Genomic DNA, 19,074 nt, shown 5'->3' with positions numbered 1-19,074 from the left:
CTGTGTGGCCCCCAGTGCTTGGTGCATCCCGGGAGATGGGCGCGGTGTGGCCCCCAGTGCTTGGTGCATCCCGGGAGATGGGCGCGGTGTGGCCCCCAGTGCTTGGTGCGTCCCGGGAGATGGGCGCTGTGTGGCCCCCAGTGCTTGGTGTGTCCCGGGAGATGGGTGCGTGTGGCCCCCAGTGCTTGGTGCATCTCGGGAGATGGGTGCTGTGTGGCCCCCAGTGCTTGGTGCATCCCGGGAGATGGGCGCTGTGTGGCCCCCCAGTGCTTGGTGCATCCCGGGAGATGGGTGCTGTGTGGCCCCCAGTGCTTGGTGCATCTCAGGAGATGGGTGCTGTGTGGCCCCCAGTGCTTGGTGCATCCCGGGAGATGGGCGCTGTGTGGCCCCAGTGCTTGGTGCATCCCGGGAGATGGGCGCTGTGTGCTCCCAGTGCTTGGTGCATCCCGGGAGATGGGCGCTTTGTGGCCCCCAGTGCTTGGTGCGTCCCAGGAGATGGGTGCGGTGTGGCCCCCAGTGCTTGGTGCGTCCCAGGAGATGGGTGCGGTATGGCCCCCAGTGCTTGGTGCATCTCGGGAGATGGGTGCTGTGTGGGCCCCCAGTGCTTGGTGCATCCCGGGAGATGGGCGCTGTGTGGCCCCCCGGTGCTTGGTGCATCCCGGGAGATGGGCGCTGTGTGGCCCCCCGGTGCTTGGTGCATCTCGGGAGATGGGTGCTGTGTGGCCCCCAGTGCTTGGTGCATCCCGGGAGATGGGCGCGGTGTGGCCCCCAGTGCTTGGTGCATCCCGGGAGATGGGCGCGGTTGTGGCCCCCAGTGCTTGGTGCATCCCGGGAGATGGGCGCTGTGTGGCCCCCACTGCTTGGTGTGTCCCGGGAGATGGGCGCTGTGTGGCCCCCAGTGCTTGGTGCGTCCCGGGAGATGGGCGCGGTGTGGCCCCCAGTGCTTGGTGCATCCCGGGGAGATGGGCGCTGTGTGGCCCCCAGTGCTAGGTGCGTCCCGGGAGATGGGCGCTGTGTGGCTCCCAATGTTGGTGCGTCCCGGGAGATGGGTGTGGCCCCCAGTGCTTGGTGTGTCCCGGGAGATGGGCGCTGTTGTGGCCCCCAGTGCTTGGTGCATCCCGGAGATGGGCGCGGTGTGGCCCCCAGTGCTTGGTGCATCTCGGGAGATGGGTGCTGTGTGGCCCCCAGTGCTTGGTGCATCTCGGGAGATGGGTGCTGTGTGGCCCCCACTGCTTGTTGTGTCCCGGGAGATGGGTGCGGTGTGGCCCCCAGTGCTTCGGTGCATCTCGGGAGATGGGCGCTGTGTGGCCCCCCACTGCTTGGTGTGTCCCGGGAGATGGTGCAGTGTGGCCCCCAGTGCTTGGTGCATCCCGGGAGATGGGTGCTGTGTGGCCCCCAGTGCTTGGTGCATCCCGGGAGATGGGCGCTGTGTGGCCCCCAGTGCTTGGTGCATCCCGGGAGATGGGTGCTGTGTGGCCCCCAGTGCTTGGTGCATCCTCAGGAGATGGGTGCTGTGTGGGCCCCCAGTGCTTGGTGCATCCCGGGAGATGGGTGCTGTGTGGCCCCCAGTGCTTGGTGCATCCCGGGAGATGGGCGCTTTGTGGCCCACCAGTGCTTGGTGCGTCCCAGGAGATGGGTGCGTGGGTGTGGCCCCCAGTGCTTGGTGCATCCCAGGAGATGGGCGCTGTGTGGCCCCCAGTGCTTGGTGCATCTCGGGAGATGGGTGCTGTGTGGCCCCCAGTGCTTGGTGCATCCCGGGAGATGGGTGCGGTGTGGGCCCCCAGTGCTTGGTGCATCCCGGGAGATGGGTGCGGTGTGGCCCCCAGTGCTTGGTTGCATCCCGGGAGATGGGCGCTGTGTGGCCCCCCGGTGCTTGGTGCATCCCGGGAGATGGGCGCTGTGTGGCCCCGGTGCTTGGTGCATCCCGGGAGATGGGCGCTGTGTGGCCCCCGGTGCTTGGTGCATCCCGGGAGATGGGCGCTGTGTGGCTCCCGGTGCTTGGTGCATCCCGGGAGATGGTCGCTGTGTGGCCCCCGGTACTTGGTACCATCTCGGGAGATGGGCGCTGTGTGGCCCCCAGTGCTTTGTGCGTCCCAGGAGATGGTGCGGTGTGGCCCCCAGTGCTTGGTGTGTCCCGGGAGATGGGCGCTGTGTGGTCCCCGGTGCTTTGTGCGTCCAGGGAGATGGGCGCTGTGTGGCTCCCAATGTTGGTGCGTCCCGGGAGATGGGCGCGGTGTGGCCTCCAATGTTGGTGCGTCCCGGCAGATGGGCGCGGTGTGGCCCCACTGCTTGGTGTGTCCCGGGAGATGGCGCGGTGTGGCCCCAGTGCTTGGTGTGTCCCGGGAGATGGGCGCGGTGTGGGTCCCAGTGCTTGGGTGCGTCCCGGGAGATGGGTGCGGTGTGGCCCCAGTGCTTGGTGCGTCCCGGGAGATGGGTGTGGCCTCCAATGTTGGTGCGTCCCGGGAGATGGGTGCTGTGTGGCCCCCAGTGCTTGGTGTGTCCCGGGAGATGGGTGCTGTGTGGCCCCCACTGCTTGGTGTGTCCCGGGAGATGGGTGCTGTGTGGCCCCCAGTGCATCCCGGGAGATGGGCGCGGTGTGGCCCAGTGCTTGGTGCATCCCGGCAGATGGGCGCGGTGTGGCCCCCAGTGCTTGGTGCATCCCCGGGAGATGGGCGCGGTGTGGCCCCAGTGCTTGGTGTGTCCCGGGAGATGGGCGCGGTGTGGCCCCCAGGTGCTTGGTGCATCCGGGAGATGGGCGCGTTGTGGCCCCCAGTGCTTTATGCGTCCCGGGAGATGGGTGCGGTGTGGCCCCCAGTGCTTGGTGCATCCCGGGAGATGGGCGCGGTGTGGCCCCCAGTGCTTTGTGCGTCCCGGGAGATGGGTGCTGGTGTGGCCCCCAATGTTGGTGCGTCCCGGGAGATGAGCGCGGTGTGGCTGCCAGTGCTTGGTGTGTCCCGGGAGATGGGTGCTGTGTTGCCCCCGGTGCTTGGTGTGTCCCGGGAGATGGGCGCTGTGTGGCCCCCAGTGCTTGGTGTGTCCCGGGAGATAGGTGCGGTGTGGCCTCCAATGTTGGTGCATCTCGGGAGATAGGCGCGGTGTGGCCCCCGGTGCTTGGTGCGTTCTAGAGAGATGGGCGCGTTGTGGCCCCCGGTGCTTGGGTGCGTTCTAGAGAGATGGGCGCGTTGTGGCCCCGGTGCTTGGTGCGTTCTAGAGAGATGGGCGCGGTGTGGCTCCCAGTGCTTGGTGCGTCTCGGGAGATGGGTGCGGTGTGGCTCCCAGTGCTTTGTGCATCCCGGGAGATGGGCGCTGTGTGGCCCCCAGTGCTTTGTGCATCCCGGGAGATGGGCGCTGTGTGGCCCCCAGTGCTTGGTGCATCCCGGGAGATGGGCGCTGTGTGGCCCCCAGTGCTTGGTGCATCCCGGAGATGGGCGCTGTGTGGCCCCCAGTGCTTGGTGCATCCCGGGAGATGGGCGCTGTGTGGCTCCCAGTGCTTGTTGCATCCCGGGAGATGGGCGCTGTGTGGCCCCTAGTGCTTGGTGTGTCCCGGGAGATGGTGCTGTGTGGCCCCCAGTGCTTGGTGCATTCCGGGAGATGGGCGCTGTGTGGCTCCAGTGCTTGGTGTGTCTTGGGAGATGGGCGCTGTGTGGCTCCCAGTGCTTGGTGCATCCCGGGAGATGGGCGCTGTGTGGCCCCCAGTGCTTGGTGCATCCCGGGAGATGGGCGCTGTGTGGCCCCCAGTGCTTGGTGCATCCCGGGAGAATGGGCGCTGTGTGGCTCCCAGTGCTTGTTGCATCCCGGGAGATGGGCGCTGTGTGGCCCCTAGTGCTTGGTGTGTCCCGGGAGATGGGTGCTGTGTGGCCCCCAGTGCTTGGTGCATTCCGGGAGATGGGCGCTGTGTGGCTCCCAGTGCTTGGTGTGTCTTGGGAGATGGGCGCTGTGTGGCTCCCAGTGCTTGGTGCATCCCGGGAGATGGGCACAGGGTGACGTCCTTAGTTCTGAGGAAATATTTTTTTCTTTTTGTCGCTTACATTCACCGTCTGCTCCTCTTCTGCAGGTCGAGGTGCGCCCTATGATGTACGTGGCCCCTGACCTATGATCACCGGCTAATTGATGGGAGAGAAGCTGTACTATTCCTACGCAAAATCAAGTCTGTTGTGGAGGATCCGCGCGTCGTGCTGCTGGACCTCTGAGCGTCGTGCTGCTGGACCTCTGAGCGTCGTGCTGCTGGACCTCTGAGCGTCGTGCTGCTGGACCTCTGAGCGTCGTGCTGCTGGACCTCTGAGCGTCGTGCTGCTGGACCTCTGAGCGTCGTGCTGCTGGACCTCCTGAGCGTCGTGCTGCTGGACCTCTGAGCGTCGTGCTGCTGGACCTCTGAGCGTCGTGCTGCTGGACCTCTGAGCGTCGTGCTGCTGGACCTCTGAGCGTCGTGCTGCTGGACCTCTGAGCGTCGTGCTGCTGGACCTCTGAGCGTCGTGCTGCTGGACCTCTGAGCGTCGTGCTGCTGGACCTCTGAGCGTCGTGCTGCTGGACCCTCCTGAGCGTCGTGCTGCTGGACCTCCTGAGCGTCGTGCTGCTGGACCTCTGAGCGTCGTGCTGCTGGACCTCCTGAGCGTCGTGCTGCTGGACCTCTGAGCGTCGTGCTGCTGACCTCTGAGCGTCGTGCTGCTGGACCTCTGAGCGTCGTGCTGCTGGACCTCTGAGCGTCGTGCTGCTGGACCTCTGAGCGTCGTGCTGCTGGACCTCTGAGCGTCGTGCTGCTGGACCTCCTGAGCGTCGTGCTGCTGGACCTCTGAGCGTCGTGCTGTCCTGGTCGGTGCACAAGGATTATTTGTGGAGTGAACAATGCGGACAGACTCTTCTCTCCTTCTCCGCTCACCGAGGCTCGGGCTCTCCCCGACACTTCCTCCAGCTGCAGACACTTAAGTTCACGAGACATGGTCACATGGTGATATTGGGCTGGAGGCTATTGCTCATGTGCCTCTGGCACGTGGCACATTGTGTGTAAATCATCAATGGAATCCTGTCTGACAGGAGCACCCGGTGGCACAATCTAAGTAGCCACAAGTAAGGGCCGGCGGCCCACTATAATGTGACCATGTCTGGTGGATTAGAGAGTCTCCTGAATGCCATTATATCAGATACTTTCTAGTTTTGGTATTCCCTTGACGCTGGGTCCTGACACTGTCAAATGTAGGCACATCTAATTATCGGACCTGGCACCAGCAGCGTCGCCCCCGGACGCCGCTCATTATTTAAAGACTTTTGGGGGTCTAAAGAAATATATAAAATAAATGCCCTTTAAAAAATAATACTGCTCAGAGATGATAATTACTGTCCTGGAGATGCTGTACATCAGGCCGGCGGTGTGCGGGTGACACCCAGTGATGGGCGACATCTTGACCCTGATGAGAAACTTTCAGTGGAAAGCGAGACGCTGCGGTCGGCTCTGTACGCGGTGGCGTTACGTATTTTCCGTTTCAATATTGAATACTGAAAACACCGACACACAGAGCTGTTGGGATTTGGTTCTTTATTGATGAATTGACAGCCAGTAACTGGCTACAACATCACTGCAACATCAGCCGGCTTGGTTGACTACAACATCTCGGCAATGGCCAGTAACTGGATACGACCTTGCAAGGATGGTGGCCTGCTCATTGGCTAAGACATCTTGGCAACGGCCAGTGCCCGCTGGTAACTGGCTACGACGTCGGTGATGAAGGACTGCTAATTGCCTTTCTACATTTCAGTAACGGCAGGAAACTGGCTACAACAACGCGGTGATGGCGGCCTGCTCGTTGGCTGCGACAGCCGGTAACTGCTGCAACGCGGTGATGGCGGACTGCTCATTTGGCTACAACATCTCAGCGATGGCTGTAACTGGATACGCCCTCGTAGTGATGGTGGCCTGCTTGTTGGCTGCAACATCAATGTGCCCTTTTTACAAAGAAGTTTGGTTTTAGTATCGTAAGGTGCTCATCGGGTTTGACATGAAGGGACGTGCTCCTCTGCTACGTGACCTCCGCTCCTCATAACAGCTTGCTCCATGTAACGTCCTTGAAGAAAGGGTGGGATTTAATCCTTTGTGCTCCCCCCGGACCAGAACCGAGCTCTTCTTTGGATCACAAGTGAGTAGCTGAAATTGGAACAAAGAATCTTATTGAAACATCATCCCAGAGCTAGAACATGACCTTAGAGATTAGGACTTTCCACTTGAGACCAAAGGGAAAATGCTCCACGTGACACTAGAGTGGGTGATGACCCACCTCCTTGTTTTCTGGCTGTTGTACAGTAGGACGTACTCACCGCTCTAAGCAGAGACATCGCATCTACACTCAGATGTTCTGGGAAGGGGATTTCGAATTTGATTGCACACTCCCAGCGTCAGGGTCTTGTAAAGAGGCTACAGAGACAGAGCCGGCTATTAATGTCAGGCAACCAAACACTGCAGGGAAGAAGCTGCCATGTTCTCACCTTGTCCACTGATCATCTCATAAAGCAGAGCTCCCAGACTCCACCAGTCACAGGCCTCGTCCACTGCACCCACCCCTAGGACCTCTGCAAAATGGAGGAAATGCTAAGGATCTCCGTGTAAAGATGCCATGGTCTGGTGCACACAGAACAGGAGCATACCTGGTGCCACATACAGTTGCTCTGCAGCCTCGGGACAAAAGCCATGGTCAACCTCCCGCCACTGGCCAAAGTAGGTCAGAAGTGCATCACCTGCAGAGACAGAAGAGGGCATCAGCACAAATCCTTTAACGCTGCTACTCCATGGACACTTGGTGTTTCCTCACCATTGTCTTTCAATAGCACATTGCGGGGATTTAGATCTTTGCACAGAATTCCCTCTTGGTGAAGAGTATCCCAGTGCCAATATCAGCTGCGCACCCCAAAGTCTGACCTGTGCCTCTGGCACCCCAAGCACTGAGTTTTCTGATGAGCGCCAGTGGTTGATGGGACTGAGAGATCGGGTCACAATGGGTTCCTCAGGATTGGTAACCGGAGTCTGGAATTTCCTGAGATGTCCCACAGACGTCCTCCTGCAGGAAAGGAGCAAAGAGTAGAAGAAGCTGAACACAGGGATACATGTAGAAGTCTGCACGTTACCGATGGCCTGACCTGGAACGTGCTGCAGCCGCAAATACAGACAATCTTCTCCAACGTAAAACTTCTGTAGCTCAACCATGTAGGGAACGCTCTGCGGGATAATGGTGACGGCTCCATGGCCACAACGACCTGACTTCATCAGAGACTACAGAGAAAGCAAAAGGGCAAGGATGGGGGGGTTGGACCTGCTTGTGGGGTGGGTACGAGCAGTGTCATCTGTATGGCAGGGATAAGCAGCAGCTCCTACAGCAGAAGCAGAAATGGCCGCCAGGAACCGATTGTTGGGGAGGGGCACGTGATTTGTAATGGGTGTCGTTTGTAGGGGAGAAGCCAAAATCGGTATGGAGGCCTGCTTATAAGGCAAGATAGATGATGTGCTCTGTGTGGCAGGGTGACGGATGGGTGCCAGGATCTTTGTGGCACAAACAGGGATGGGCAGTAGTACCTGTGAGGCGGGGGCAGTAATGGGTGGCAGGATTTCTCCGAGTAATGGGCAGAGGGAGCTGATTGTGTAATGTGCACGGATGGGGTGGTGGGATCTGTATGGTAGAGGCAGCGACAAGCAGTGACACTTAGGGGTACTTTGCACGTTGGCGATGCCGAGCGCGATAGTCCCCGCCCCCGTCGCACATGCGATATCTTGTGATAGCTGCCGTAGCGAACATTATCGCTATGGCATCTTCTGACGGACTTACCTGCCCTGCGACGTCGCTCTGGCCGGCGACTCACCTCCTTCCTAAGGGGGTGGGTCGTGTGGCGTCACACGGCAGGCGGCCAATAGAAGCGGAGGGGCGGAGATGAGCGGGACGTAAACATCCCGCCCACACCTCCTTCCTTCCGCATAGCCGGTGGAGGCAGGTAAGGAGATGTTCCTCGCTCATGCGGCTTCACACACAGCGATGTCTTCTGCCGCAGGAACGAGGAACATCGTATCTCCTATTGGTGCATCATTATGAAAATGACCGACGCTACACAGATCACCAATTTACGACGCTTTTGCGATCTTTTATCGGCGCATCTAGGCTTTAAACATTGCAACGTCGTTACCGGCGCCGGATGTGCGTCACTTTCGATTTGACCCCGACGATATCGCAGTATTTATGTCGCAACGTGCAAAGTACCCCTACCTCCACAAACGTGGATCAATGGTGAGACCCACGAGGTAGGGGCAGGAATGGGTGGTGGACTCGCTTGTTTAGGAAGGGGCAGGAATAGGTGGTGGACTCGCTTGTATAGGAAGGGGCAGTAATAAGTGGTGGGACCCGCTTGTATAGGAATGAGTGGTGGAACTCGCTTGCATGGGAAATAGCAGGAAAGGGTGGTGGGACCCGCTTGTATAGGGAATGGGTGGTGGGACCCGCTTGTATAGGAATGGGTGGTGGACTCGCTTGTGTAGGGATGGGTGGTGGACTCGCTTGTATAGAAAGGGGCAGGAATGGGTGGTGGACTCGCTTGTATAGTAAGGAGCAGGAATGGGTGGTGGAACTCGCTTGTATAGGAAGGGGCAGGGATAGGTGGTGGGACCCGCTTGTATAGGAATGGGTGGTGGACTCGCTTGTGTAGGAATGGGTGGTGGACTCGCTTGTATACTAAGGAGCAGGAATGGGTGGTGGACTCGCTTGTGTGGGAAGGGGCAGGAATGGGTGGTGGGACTAGCTTGTATAGAAGGAGCAGGAATGGGTGGTGGACTCGCTTGTATAGGAAGGGGCAGGAACGGGTGGTGGACTCGCTTGTATAGTAAAGGCCTGGAATGGGTGGTGGACTCACTTGTGTAGGAAGGGGCAGGAATGGGTGGTGGACTTGCTTGTATAAGAAGGGGCAGAAAATGGGTGGTGAACTCGCTTGTGTAGGAAGGGGCAGGAATGGGTGATGGACTCGCTTGTGTAGGAAGGGACTGTAATGGGTAGTAGAGTCCCACCACCCATTCCTGCCCCTTTCTATACAAGCGAGTCTACCACCCATTACAGTCCCTTCCTACACAAGTGAGTCCAGCACCCATTCCAGCCTCTTCCTACACAAGTGAGTCCACCACCCATTCTGCCCCTTCCAATACAAGTGAGTCCACCACCCATTACTGCCCCTTCCTATACAAGCGAGTCCACCACCCATTCCTGCTCCTTTCTATACAAGCGAGTCTGTTTTATAGGAAGGGACAGGAATGGGTGGTGGACTCGCTTGTATAGGAAGGGGCAGGAATGGGTGGTGGACTCGCTTGTATAGGAAGGGGCAGGAATGGGTGGTGGACTCGCTTGTATAGTAAGGGGCTGGAATGGGTGAAGGACTCGCTTGTGTAGGAAGAGGCAGGAATGGGTGATGGACTCGCTTGTATAGGAAGGGGCAGGAATGGGTGGTGGACTCGCTTGTGTAGGAAGAGGCAGGAATGGGTGATGGACTCGCTTGTGTAGGAAGGGACTGTAATGGGTGGTAGACTCGCTTGTATAGGAAGGAGCAGGAATGGGTGGTGGGACTCGCTTGTATAGGAAAGGGCAGGAATGGATGGTGGACTCGCTTGTGTAGGAAGGGGCAGGAATGGGTGGTGGACTCGCTTGTATTTTAAGGGGCAGTAATGGGTGGTGAACTCGCTTTTATAGTAAGGGGCAGGAATGGGTGGTGGGACCCGCTTGTATAGGAAGGGGCAGGAATGGGTGGTGGACTCACTTATACAGAACGGGGCAGTAGTGGGTAGTGGACTCGCTTGTGTAGAAAAGGGGCAGTAATGGGTGCTGGGACTCGCTTGTATAGGAAGGAGCAGGAATGGGTGGTGGACTCGCTTGTGTAGGAAGGGGCAGGAATGGGTGGTGGACTCGCTTGTATTTTAAGGGGCAGTAATGGGTGGTGAACTCGCTTTTATAGTAAGGGGCAGGAATGGGTGGTGGGACCCGCTTGTATAGGAAGGGGCAGGAATGGGTGGTGGACTCACTTATACAGAACGGGGCAGTAGTGGGTAGTGGACTCGCTTGTGTAGAAAAGGGGCAGTAATGGGTGCTGGGACTCGCTTGTATAGGAAAGGGCAGGAATGGGTGGTGGACTCGCTTGTATAGTAAAAAGCAGGAATGGGTGGTGGGACTCGCTTGTATAAGAAGGAGCAGGAATGGGTGATGGACTCGCTTGTATAGGAAGGAGCAGGAATGGGTGGTGGATTTGCTTGTATAGGAAGGGGCAGGTATGGGTGATGGACTCGCTTGTATAGGAAGGGGCAGGTATGGGTGATGGACTCGCTTGTATAGGAAGGAGCAGGAATGGGTGGTGGATTTGCTTGTATAGTAAGGAGCAGGAATGGGTAGTGGGACTCGCTTGTATAGGAAGGGGCAGGAATGGGTAGTGGGACTCGCTTGTATAGGAAGGAGCAGGAATAGGTGGTGGGACTAGTTTGTGTAGTAAGGAGCAGAAATGGGTGGTGGACTCTCTTGTATATTAAAGGGCAGGAATGGGTGGTGGGACCCGCTTGTATAGGAAGGGGCAGCAATAATTGGGACTCGCTTGTGTAGTAAGGAGCAGGAATAGTTGGTGGGACTTGCTTGTATAGGATGGAGCAGGAATGGGTGGTTGACTCGCTTGTATAGGAAGGGGTAGGAATGGGTGGTGGACTCGCTTGTATAGGAAGGGGTAGGAATGGGTGGTGGGACTCGCTTGTATAGGAAGGGGTAGGAATGGGTGGTTGACTCGCTTGTGTAGTAAGGAGCAGGAATAGTTGGACTCTTGTATAGGTTGGTGGACTCTTGTATAGAAAGGGGCAGTAATGGATGGTGGAATCGCTTGTATAGGAAGGTGCAGGAATGGTGGTGGACTCGCTTGTATAGTAAGGGGCAGGAATGGGTGGTGGACTCGCTTGTATAGTAAGGGGCAGGAATGGGTGGTGGACTCGCTTGTATAGTAAGGGGCAGGAATGGGTGGTGGACTCGCTTGTATAGTAAGGGGCAGGAATGGGTAGTGCTCTCGCTTGTTTAGGAAGGGGCAGGAATGGGTGGTGGACTCGCTTGTGTAGTAAGGAGCAGGAATAGTTGGTGGACTCTTGTATAGGAAGGGGCAGTAATGGGTGGTGAGACTCGCTCGTATAGTAACGAGCATGAATGGGGTGGTGGACTCGCTTGTATAGGAAGGTGCAGTAATGGATGGTGGACTCGCTTGTATAGGAAAGTGCAGGAATGGTGGTGGGACTCGCTTGTATAGTAAGGGGCAGGAATGGGAAGTGGACTAGCTTGTATAGGAAAAGGCAGTAATAGGTGGTGGACTGGCTTGTATAGGAAGGGGCTGGAATGGATGGTGGACCCATTTGTATAGAAAGGAGCAGTAATGGGTGGTGGACTCGCTTGTATAGTAAGGGTCTGGAATGGGTTTTGGACTCGCATAGTAAGGGGCAGGAATGGGTGGTGCTCGCTTGTATAGGAAGGAGCAGGAATGGATAGCGGGACTCGCTTGTATAGTAAGGAGCAGGAATGGGTGGTGGACTCGCTTGTATAGGAAGGCGTTATGATCCGGAACCATGGAAGACCACCATAAATCATTGGTAAAAGGTGACAAGAGCATTGGCAACTAATCTGGCCGCCATCCCCTTACTAACCGTCAACACTAGAAATAGCCGAGGGGTGAACTAACATCCTGTGCACCGCGAACCCAGCCGGAGAACTAGCTATCCTAAAGGAAGGAAAGATGAATAACTCTCTGCCTCAGAAAATAGATTGCCAAAGAATAGCAAGCCCCCCACATTCAAAGACTGAGGTGATCTAGGAAAACACAATACACAGATAAATGATAGGATTAGCAAAAGGTGAGGCCCTACTGACTAAATAGGACAGGATAGGAAAGGGACTGATGGTGGCCAGAGAAAAACCCTACAAAAATCCAATAACCTGATAGTACAAAAAGCCCTCAGATCGCTAGATCTGAACTCCGTCCTATACCAGGCGCTCTTGTCATACCAATGAACAGAAAGCAGGAACCATTACAAAATCAAGAAGCAACAAACACATGGACTTATAGGAGCAATGCTCCAAACATAGCTGCAGGGAGCTTCCCAGCTAAGCAACTGAGAGGGAAGATTCCTGCATGCAAATAAACTGACAATAACCACAGCAAATGACAAACTCAGATGAGAACAAAAAGAACAAAACAACAAATAAAGAGCCAAGCACTTATCTGGGGTAGATGTGGTCTGGAGCAGTATGAAGCAGGCTGGTGAATAAAGAACAACTGACATCCGGCATAGCCTGCCTGTAGACCAGGGTTTAAATAGGCAGAGCGTTAGCAATGGAAACGCCCACTGCTCAACACACCTGGTCTCTGTCCAAACCATTCCTGGCCACAAGAGGGAGCCCCACAGCAGCAAAAGCATAATTGACATTCACAACAGGAAGGGGCAGTAATGGGTGGTGGGACTCGCTTGTGTAGTAAGGAGCAGGAATGGGTGGTGGGACTCGCTTGTATAGGAAGGAGCAGGAATGGGTGGTGGACTCGCTTGTGTAGTAAGGAGCAGGAATGGGTGGTGGGACTCGCTTGTATAGAAAGGAGCAGGAATGGGTGGTGGGACTCGCTTGTATAGGAAGGAGCAGGAATGGGTGGTGGACTCGCTTGTGTAGTAAGGAGCAGGAATGGGTGGTGGGACTTGCTTGTATAGAAATGGGCAGGAATGGGTGTTGGGACTCGCTTGTATAGAAAGGAGTAGGAATGGGTGGTGGACTCGCTTGTATAGTAAGGAGCAGGAATGGGTGGTGGGACTCGCTTGTATAGAAAGGAGCAGGAATGGGTGGTGGGACTCGCTTGTATAGGAAGGAGCAGGAATGGGTGGTGGACTCGCTTGTGTAGTAAGGAGCAGGAATGGGTGGTGGGACTTGCTTGTATAGAAATGGGCAGGAATGGGTGTTGGGACTCGCTTGTATAGAAAGGAGTAGGAATGGGTGGTGGACTCGCTTGTATAGGAAGGGGCAGGTATGGGTGATGGACTCGCTTGTGTAGTAAGGAGCAGGAATGGGTGGTGTGACTCGCTTGTATAGGAAGGGGCAGGTATGGGTGATGGACTCGCTTGTATAGAAAGGAGCAGGAATGGGTGGTGGGACTCGCTTGTATAGAAAGGAGCAGGAATGGGTGGTGGGACTCGCTTGTATAGGAAGGGGCAGGAATGGGTGGTGGACCCGCTTGTATAGGAAGGAGCAGGAATGGGTGGTGGACTCGCTTGTATAGGAAGGGGCAGGAATGGGTGGTGTGACTCGCTTGTATAGGAAGGAGCAGGAATGGGTGATGGACTCGCTTGTATAGGAAGGGGCAGGAATGGGTGGTGGGACTCGCTTGTATAGGAAGGAGCAGGAATGGGTGGTGGGACTCGCTTGTATAGAAAGGAGCAGGAATGGGTGGTGGGACTCGCTTGTATAGAAAGGAGCAGGAATGGGTGGTGGACTCGCTTGTATAGTAAGGGTCTGGAATGGGTTTTGGACTCGCTTGTATAGGAAGGGGCAGGAATGGGTGGTGGACTCGCTTGTATAGGAAGGAGCAGGAATGGGTGGTGGGACTCGCTTGTATAGAAAGGAGCAGGAATGGGTGGTGGGACTCGCTTGTATAGGAAGGAGCAGGAATGGGTGATGGACTCGCTTGTATAGGAAGGGGCAGGAATGGGTGGTGGACTCGCTTGTATAGGAAGGAGCAGGAATGGGTGGTGGGACTCGCTTGTATAGGAAGGGGCAGGAATGGGTGGTGGACTCGCTTGTGTAGGAAGGGGCAGGAATGGGTGGTGGGACTCGCTTGTATAGAAAGGAGCAGGAATGGGTGGTGGGACTCGCTTGTATAGGAAGGAGCAGGAATGGGTGATGGACTCGCTTGTATAGGAAGGGGCAGGAATGGGTGGTGGACTCGCTTGTATAGGAAGGAGCAGGAATGGGTGGTGGGACTCGCTTGTATAGGAAGGGGCAGGAATGGGTGGTGGACTCGCTTGTGTAGGAAGGGGCAGGAATGGGTGATGGACTCGCTTGTGTAGGAAGGGGCAGGTATGGGTGATGGACTCGCTTGTGTAGGAAGGAGCAGGAATGGGTGGTGGGACTCGCTTGTATAGGAAGGGGCAGGAATGGGTGATGGACTCGCTTGTGTAGGAAGGGGCAGGAATGGGTGGTGGACTCGCTTGTATAGGAAGGGGCAGGAATGGGTGGTGGACTCGCTTGTGTAGGAAGGGGCAGGAATGGGTGATGGACTCGCTTGTGTAGGAAGGGGCAGGTATGGGTGATGGACTCGCTTGTGTAGGAAGGGGAAAGGGAGGGCGGTGGCCTATGTGGATGGGATCAGAATAGGATGGTGGGACCTGCTTGAAGGCCATAATCGGGAATCAAGGAGCAGGGTTGGGCAGTGGCCACTGCTTCTTGGCTCTGTGGTGAGGTCAGGGAGGGGCAGTAAGACTGACTTGTGTAGGAAGTAGTATGGGACCCACTTGTGTGGCAGGGGCACTCGGCTCGACAGTACAAAAGAGAGCAGACCCTTTTGTCTCTAGTGGGTCCCAGTAGCAGAGCGGCTTCCGCTCTTTTGCCGCCTTATGGATGATTCCTTTGTGTGTTACCTTTAGGATGAACTTTGTTCCTGAGGATGGGTCATACACCAGCTGCACCTAAATCGTGAGAAGAAAGTGGAGCAACGTGAGCGGTGGAAGTGAGCTGCTCAGCCAAGTGCAGCCCTAATAAGCGCACCCTCAATAAGCGCACCTTATCGATCACCTGTAGGACATGGCAGCTTTTCAGGTTCTCCACTGCAGAGCTTAGGATGCGGATGGGTCGGAACCTGAGGCTGCTGTAGCCCTGGAATGGAGAAGAGTAGACACTATCCTGACCCTAGAGGAATGTCTGTCTGTGACCCGGATGCGGGGCTGCGGGTTCTTCTATACAGTACCACCTCCACCCCCTCATCCTCACCTCTGCTGCACCAGTCATATTTCCCAGAGGCCTTTGGAGGTGGCAGTTAAAGATTTCTTCAGCTCGTTTTAGGTACTGTGAGATCTTGCGCTTCACGGCATCGCAACGCTCTCTGCTGGGGTCCACTAGAAAAGAGAACATGACAAGGATGAGGGGTCTGTCACAATGTAAACAAAGGAGCGGAAACAAGCCCTGACCTGTGACCCCGCTCAGGAGCAGCTCCACCCCGTGCTTGTAGTGACTGAACGCCGCTTCATACTCCTCGTTGGCATCTCGCTCCTGCGCCACGTGCAGCTGTCGGGCCGCATCCACCAGGTAATCGCGCTTCAATGCCACCTTTGAACTTGGATTGTGCTCAGAGACCCCCATGAACCCAATACGAAACTGCGAACACGGGTCCCGGTCAGTGCTCATTGCCCACAGAGTGTGACTGGGGAAGAAGGGCCCTGCAAGAGAGCAAAATAGGGGACGGCTGTACTCATGAAGTGGGCACTAACCTGGTCACACACTCCGGTCACACACTCCGGTCACATACATTACACACTCCGGTCACACACTCTGATCACACACATCACACACTCCGGTCACACAAGTCACACATTCTGATCACACATACTTTACACATTCCAGTCACACACACTATGATCACACACGTCATACACTCCGGTCACACTCTGATCACATATACGTTACACACTCCGGTCATACACACTCTGATCACACACTCCGGTCACACACATCACACACTCCGGTCACACACTCTGATCACACACATCACACACTCTGATCACACACGTCACACACTCCGGTCACACACTCTGATCACACACATCACACACTCCGGTCACACACTCTGATCACACACATCACACACTCCGATCACACACTCTGATCACACACATCACACACTCTGATCACACACGTCACACACTCCGGTCACACACTCTGATCACACACGTCACACACTCCGGTCACACACACTCTGATCACACACATAACACACTCCGGTCACACACTCTGATCACACACGTCATACACTCCGGTCACACACACTCTGATCACACATATCACACACTCCGGTCACACACTCTGATCACACACATCACACACTCCAGTCACACACATCACACACTCTGGTCACACACTCTGATCACACACATCACACACTCTGGTCACACACGTCACACACTCTGATCACACACTTTGATCACACACGTCACACATGTCACACACTTCGGTCACACAGTCTGATCACACATGTTACACATTTCAGTCACACACTCTGATCACACACTCTGATCACACACGTCACACTCTCCAGTGACACACATCACACACTCCGGTCACACACTCTGATCACACACATCACACACTCCGGTCACACACTCTGATCACACACTCCGGTCACACACTCCGGTCACACACATCACACACTCCGGTCACACACTCTGATCACACACGTCACACTCCGGTCACACACACTCTGATCACACATGTCACACACTCCGGTCACACACACTCTGATCACACACATCACACACTCCGGTCACACACATCACACACTCCGGTCACACACACTCTGATCACACGTCATACACTCCGGTCACACACACTCTGATCACACACGTCACACACTCCGGTCACACACACTCTGATCACACACATCACACACTCCGGTCACACACTCTGATCACACACGTCATACACTCCGGTCACACACACTCTGATCACACATATCACACACTCCGGTCACACACTCTGATCACACACATCACACACTCCAGTCACACACATCACACACTCTGGTCACACACTCTGATCACACACATCACACACTCTGGTCACACACGTCACACACTCTGATCACACACTTTGATCACACACGTCACACATGTCACACACTTCGGTCACACAGTCTGATCACACATGTTACACATTTCAGTCACACACTCTGATCACACACTCTGATCACACACGTCACACTCTCCAGTGACACACATCACACACTCCGGTCACACACTCTGATCACACACATCACACACTCCGGTCACACACTCTGATCACACACATCACACACTCCGGTCACACACATCACACACTCCGGTCACACACTCTGATCACACACTCCGGTCACACACTCCGGTCACACACTCTGATCACACACTCCGGTCACACACTCCGGTCACACACATCACACACTCCGGTCACACACTCTGATCACACACGTCACACTCCGGTCACACACACTCTGATCACACATGTCACACACTCCGGTCACACACACTCTGATGACACACACATCACACACTCCGGTCACACACATCACACACTCCGGTCACACACACTCTGATCACACACGTCATACACTCCGGTCACACACACTCTGATCACACACGTCACACACTCCGGTCACACACACTCTGATCACACACGTCATACACTCCGGTCACACACTCCGGTCACACACATCACACACTCTGGTCACACACTGTGATCACACACTCTGGTCACACACTCTGGTCACACACTCTGATCACACACTTTGATCACACACTTTGATCACACATGTCAGACACTTCGGTCACACAGTCTGATCACACATGTTACACATTTCAGTCACATACTCTGATCACACACTTTGATCACACACGTCACACTCTCCAGTGACACACATCACACACTCCGGTCACACACTCTGATCACACACATCACACACTCCGGTCACACACATCACACACTTTGGTCACACACATCACACACTCCGGTCACACACTCTGATCACACACATCACACACTCCGGTCACACACATCACACACTCCGATCACACACGTCACACACTCCGGTCACACATGTCACACACTCTGGTCACACATGTCACACACTCTGGTCACACATGTCACACACTCTGGTCACACATGTCACACACTCTGGTCACACATGTCACACACTCTGGTCACACATGTCACACACTCTGGTCACACATGTCACACACTCTGGTCACACATGTCACACACTCTGGTCACACATGTCACACACTCTGGTCACACATGTCACACACTCTGGTCACACATGTCACACACTCTGGTCACACATGTCACACACTCCGGTCACACATGTCACACACTCCGGTCACACATGTCACACACTCTGGTCACACATACGTCACACACTCCGATCACACATACGTCACACATACCTCTCTAACCTCATACCCATCCACCCAGCCCCCGCTCCCCCAGTCCCACTAACAGGAGCTCTATGGAACGCTCGCTCTGTCTGCAACAAACTATCCTACATTCATGATCTTTTTATCACTAATAAACTCTCCTTCCTCGCCATCACAGAAACCTGGCTCATCCCCTCTGACACTGCCTCTCCTGGCTCACCCCCTCTGACACTGCCTCTCCTGGCTCACCCCCTCTGACACTGCCTCTCCTGGCTCACCCCCTCTGACACAGCCTCTCCCGTCTCACCCCCTCTGACACTGCCTCTCCTGGCTCACCTCCTCTGACACAGCCTCTCCTGGCTCACCCCCTCTGACACAGCCTCTCCTGGCTCACCCCCTCTGACACTGCCTCTCCTGGCTCACCCCCTCTGACACTGCCTCTCTTGGCTCACCCCCTCTGACACTGCCTCTCCTGGCTCACCCCCTCTGACACTGCCTCTCCTGGATCACCCCCTCTGACACTGCCTCTCCTGGCTCACCCCCTCTGACACTGCCTCTCCCGGCTCACCCCCTCTGACACAGCCTCTCCTGCCTCACCCCCTCTGACACTGCCTCTCCTGGCTCACCCCCTCTGACACAGCCTCTCCTGCCTCACCCCCTCTGACACTGCCTCTCCTGGCTCACCTCCTCTGACACTGCCTCTCCTGGCTCACCCCCTCTGACACTGCCTCTCCTGGCTCATCCCCTCTGACACTGCCTCTCCTGGCTCATCCCCTCTGACACTGCCTCTCCCGGCTCACCCCCTCTGACACAGCCTCTCCCGTCTCACCCCCTCTGACACTGCCTCTCCTGGCTCACCCCCTCTGACACTGCCTCTCCTGGCTCACCTCCTCTGACACTGCCTCTCCTGGCTC

General features: G+C 56.0%; 1 protein-coding gene across 1 annotated transcript in view; it reads right to left on the bottom strand.

Moving 5' to 3' along the window:
- Positions 1–5,515: 5,515 nt before the first annotated feature.
- RPS6KL1 (ribosomal protein S6 kinase like 1) overlaps positions 5,516–19,074 on the bottom strand; it is a 62,480-nt gene continuing 48,921 nt past the window's right edge. The window contains 13 exon segments of the mRNA XM_075332686.1: positions 5,516–6,112; positions 6,115–6,136; positions 6,307–6,360; positions 6,362–6,558; positions 6,634–6,723; positions 6,798–6,867; positions 6,869–7,029; positions 7,032–7,043; positions 7,123–7,255; positions 14,645–14,692; positions 14,787–14,879; positions 14,994–15,118; positions 15,191–15,439. Of these exon segments, the coding sequence (XP_075188801.1) occupies positions 6,030–6,112; positions 6,115–6,136; positions 6,307–6,360; positions 6,362–6,558; positions 6,634–6,723; positions 6,798–6,867; positions 6,869–7,029; positions 7,032–7,043; positions 7,123–7,255; positions 14,645–14,692; positions 14,787–14,879; positions 14,994–15,118; positions 15,191–15,407 (1,305 nt within the window). The 5' untranslated portion in view covers positions 15,408–15,439 and the 3' untranslated portion in view covers positions 5,516–6,029.

This window comes from Anomaloglossus baeobatrachus, unplaced genomic scaffold (genome assembly GCF_048569485.1).
Source record: "Anomaloglossus baeobatrachus isolate aAnoBae1 unplaced genomic scaffold, aAnoBae1.hap1 Scaffold_431, whole genome shotgun sequence".
NCBI lineage: Eukaryota > Metazoa > Chordata > Amphibia > Anura > Aromobatidae > Anomaloglossus > Anomaloglossus baeobatrachus.
The sequence above is the reverse complement of the archived record's forward strand: the minus strand, read 5'-3'. Positions and strand labels throughout refer to the sequence as shown.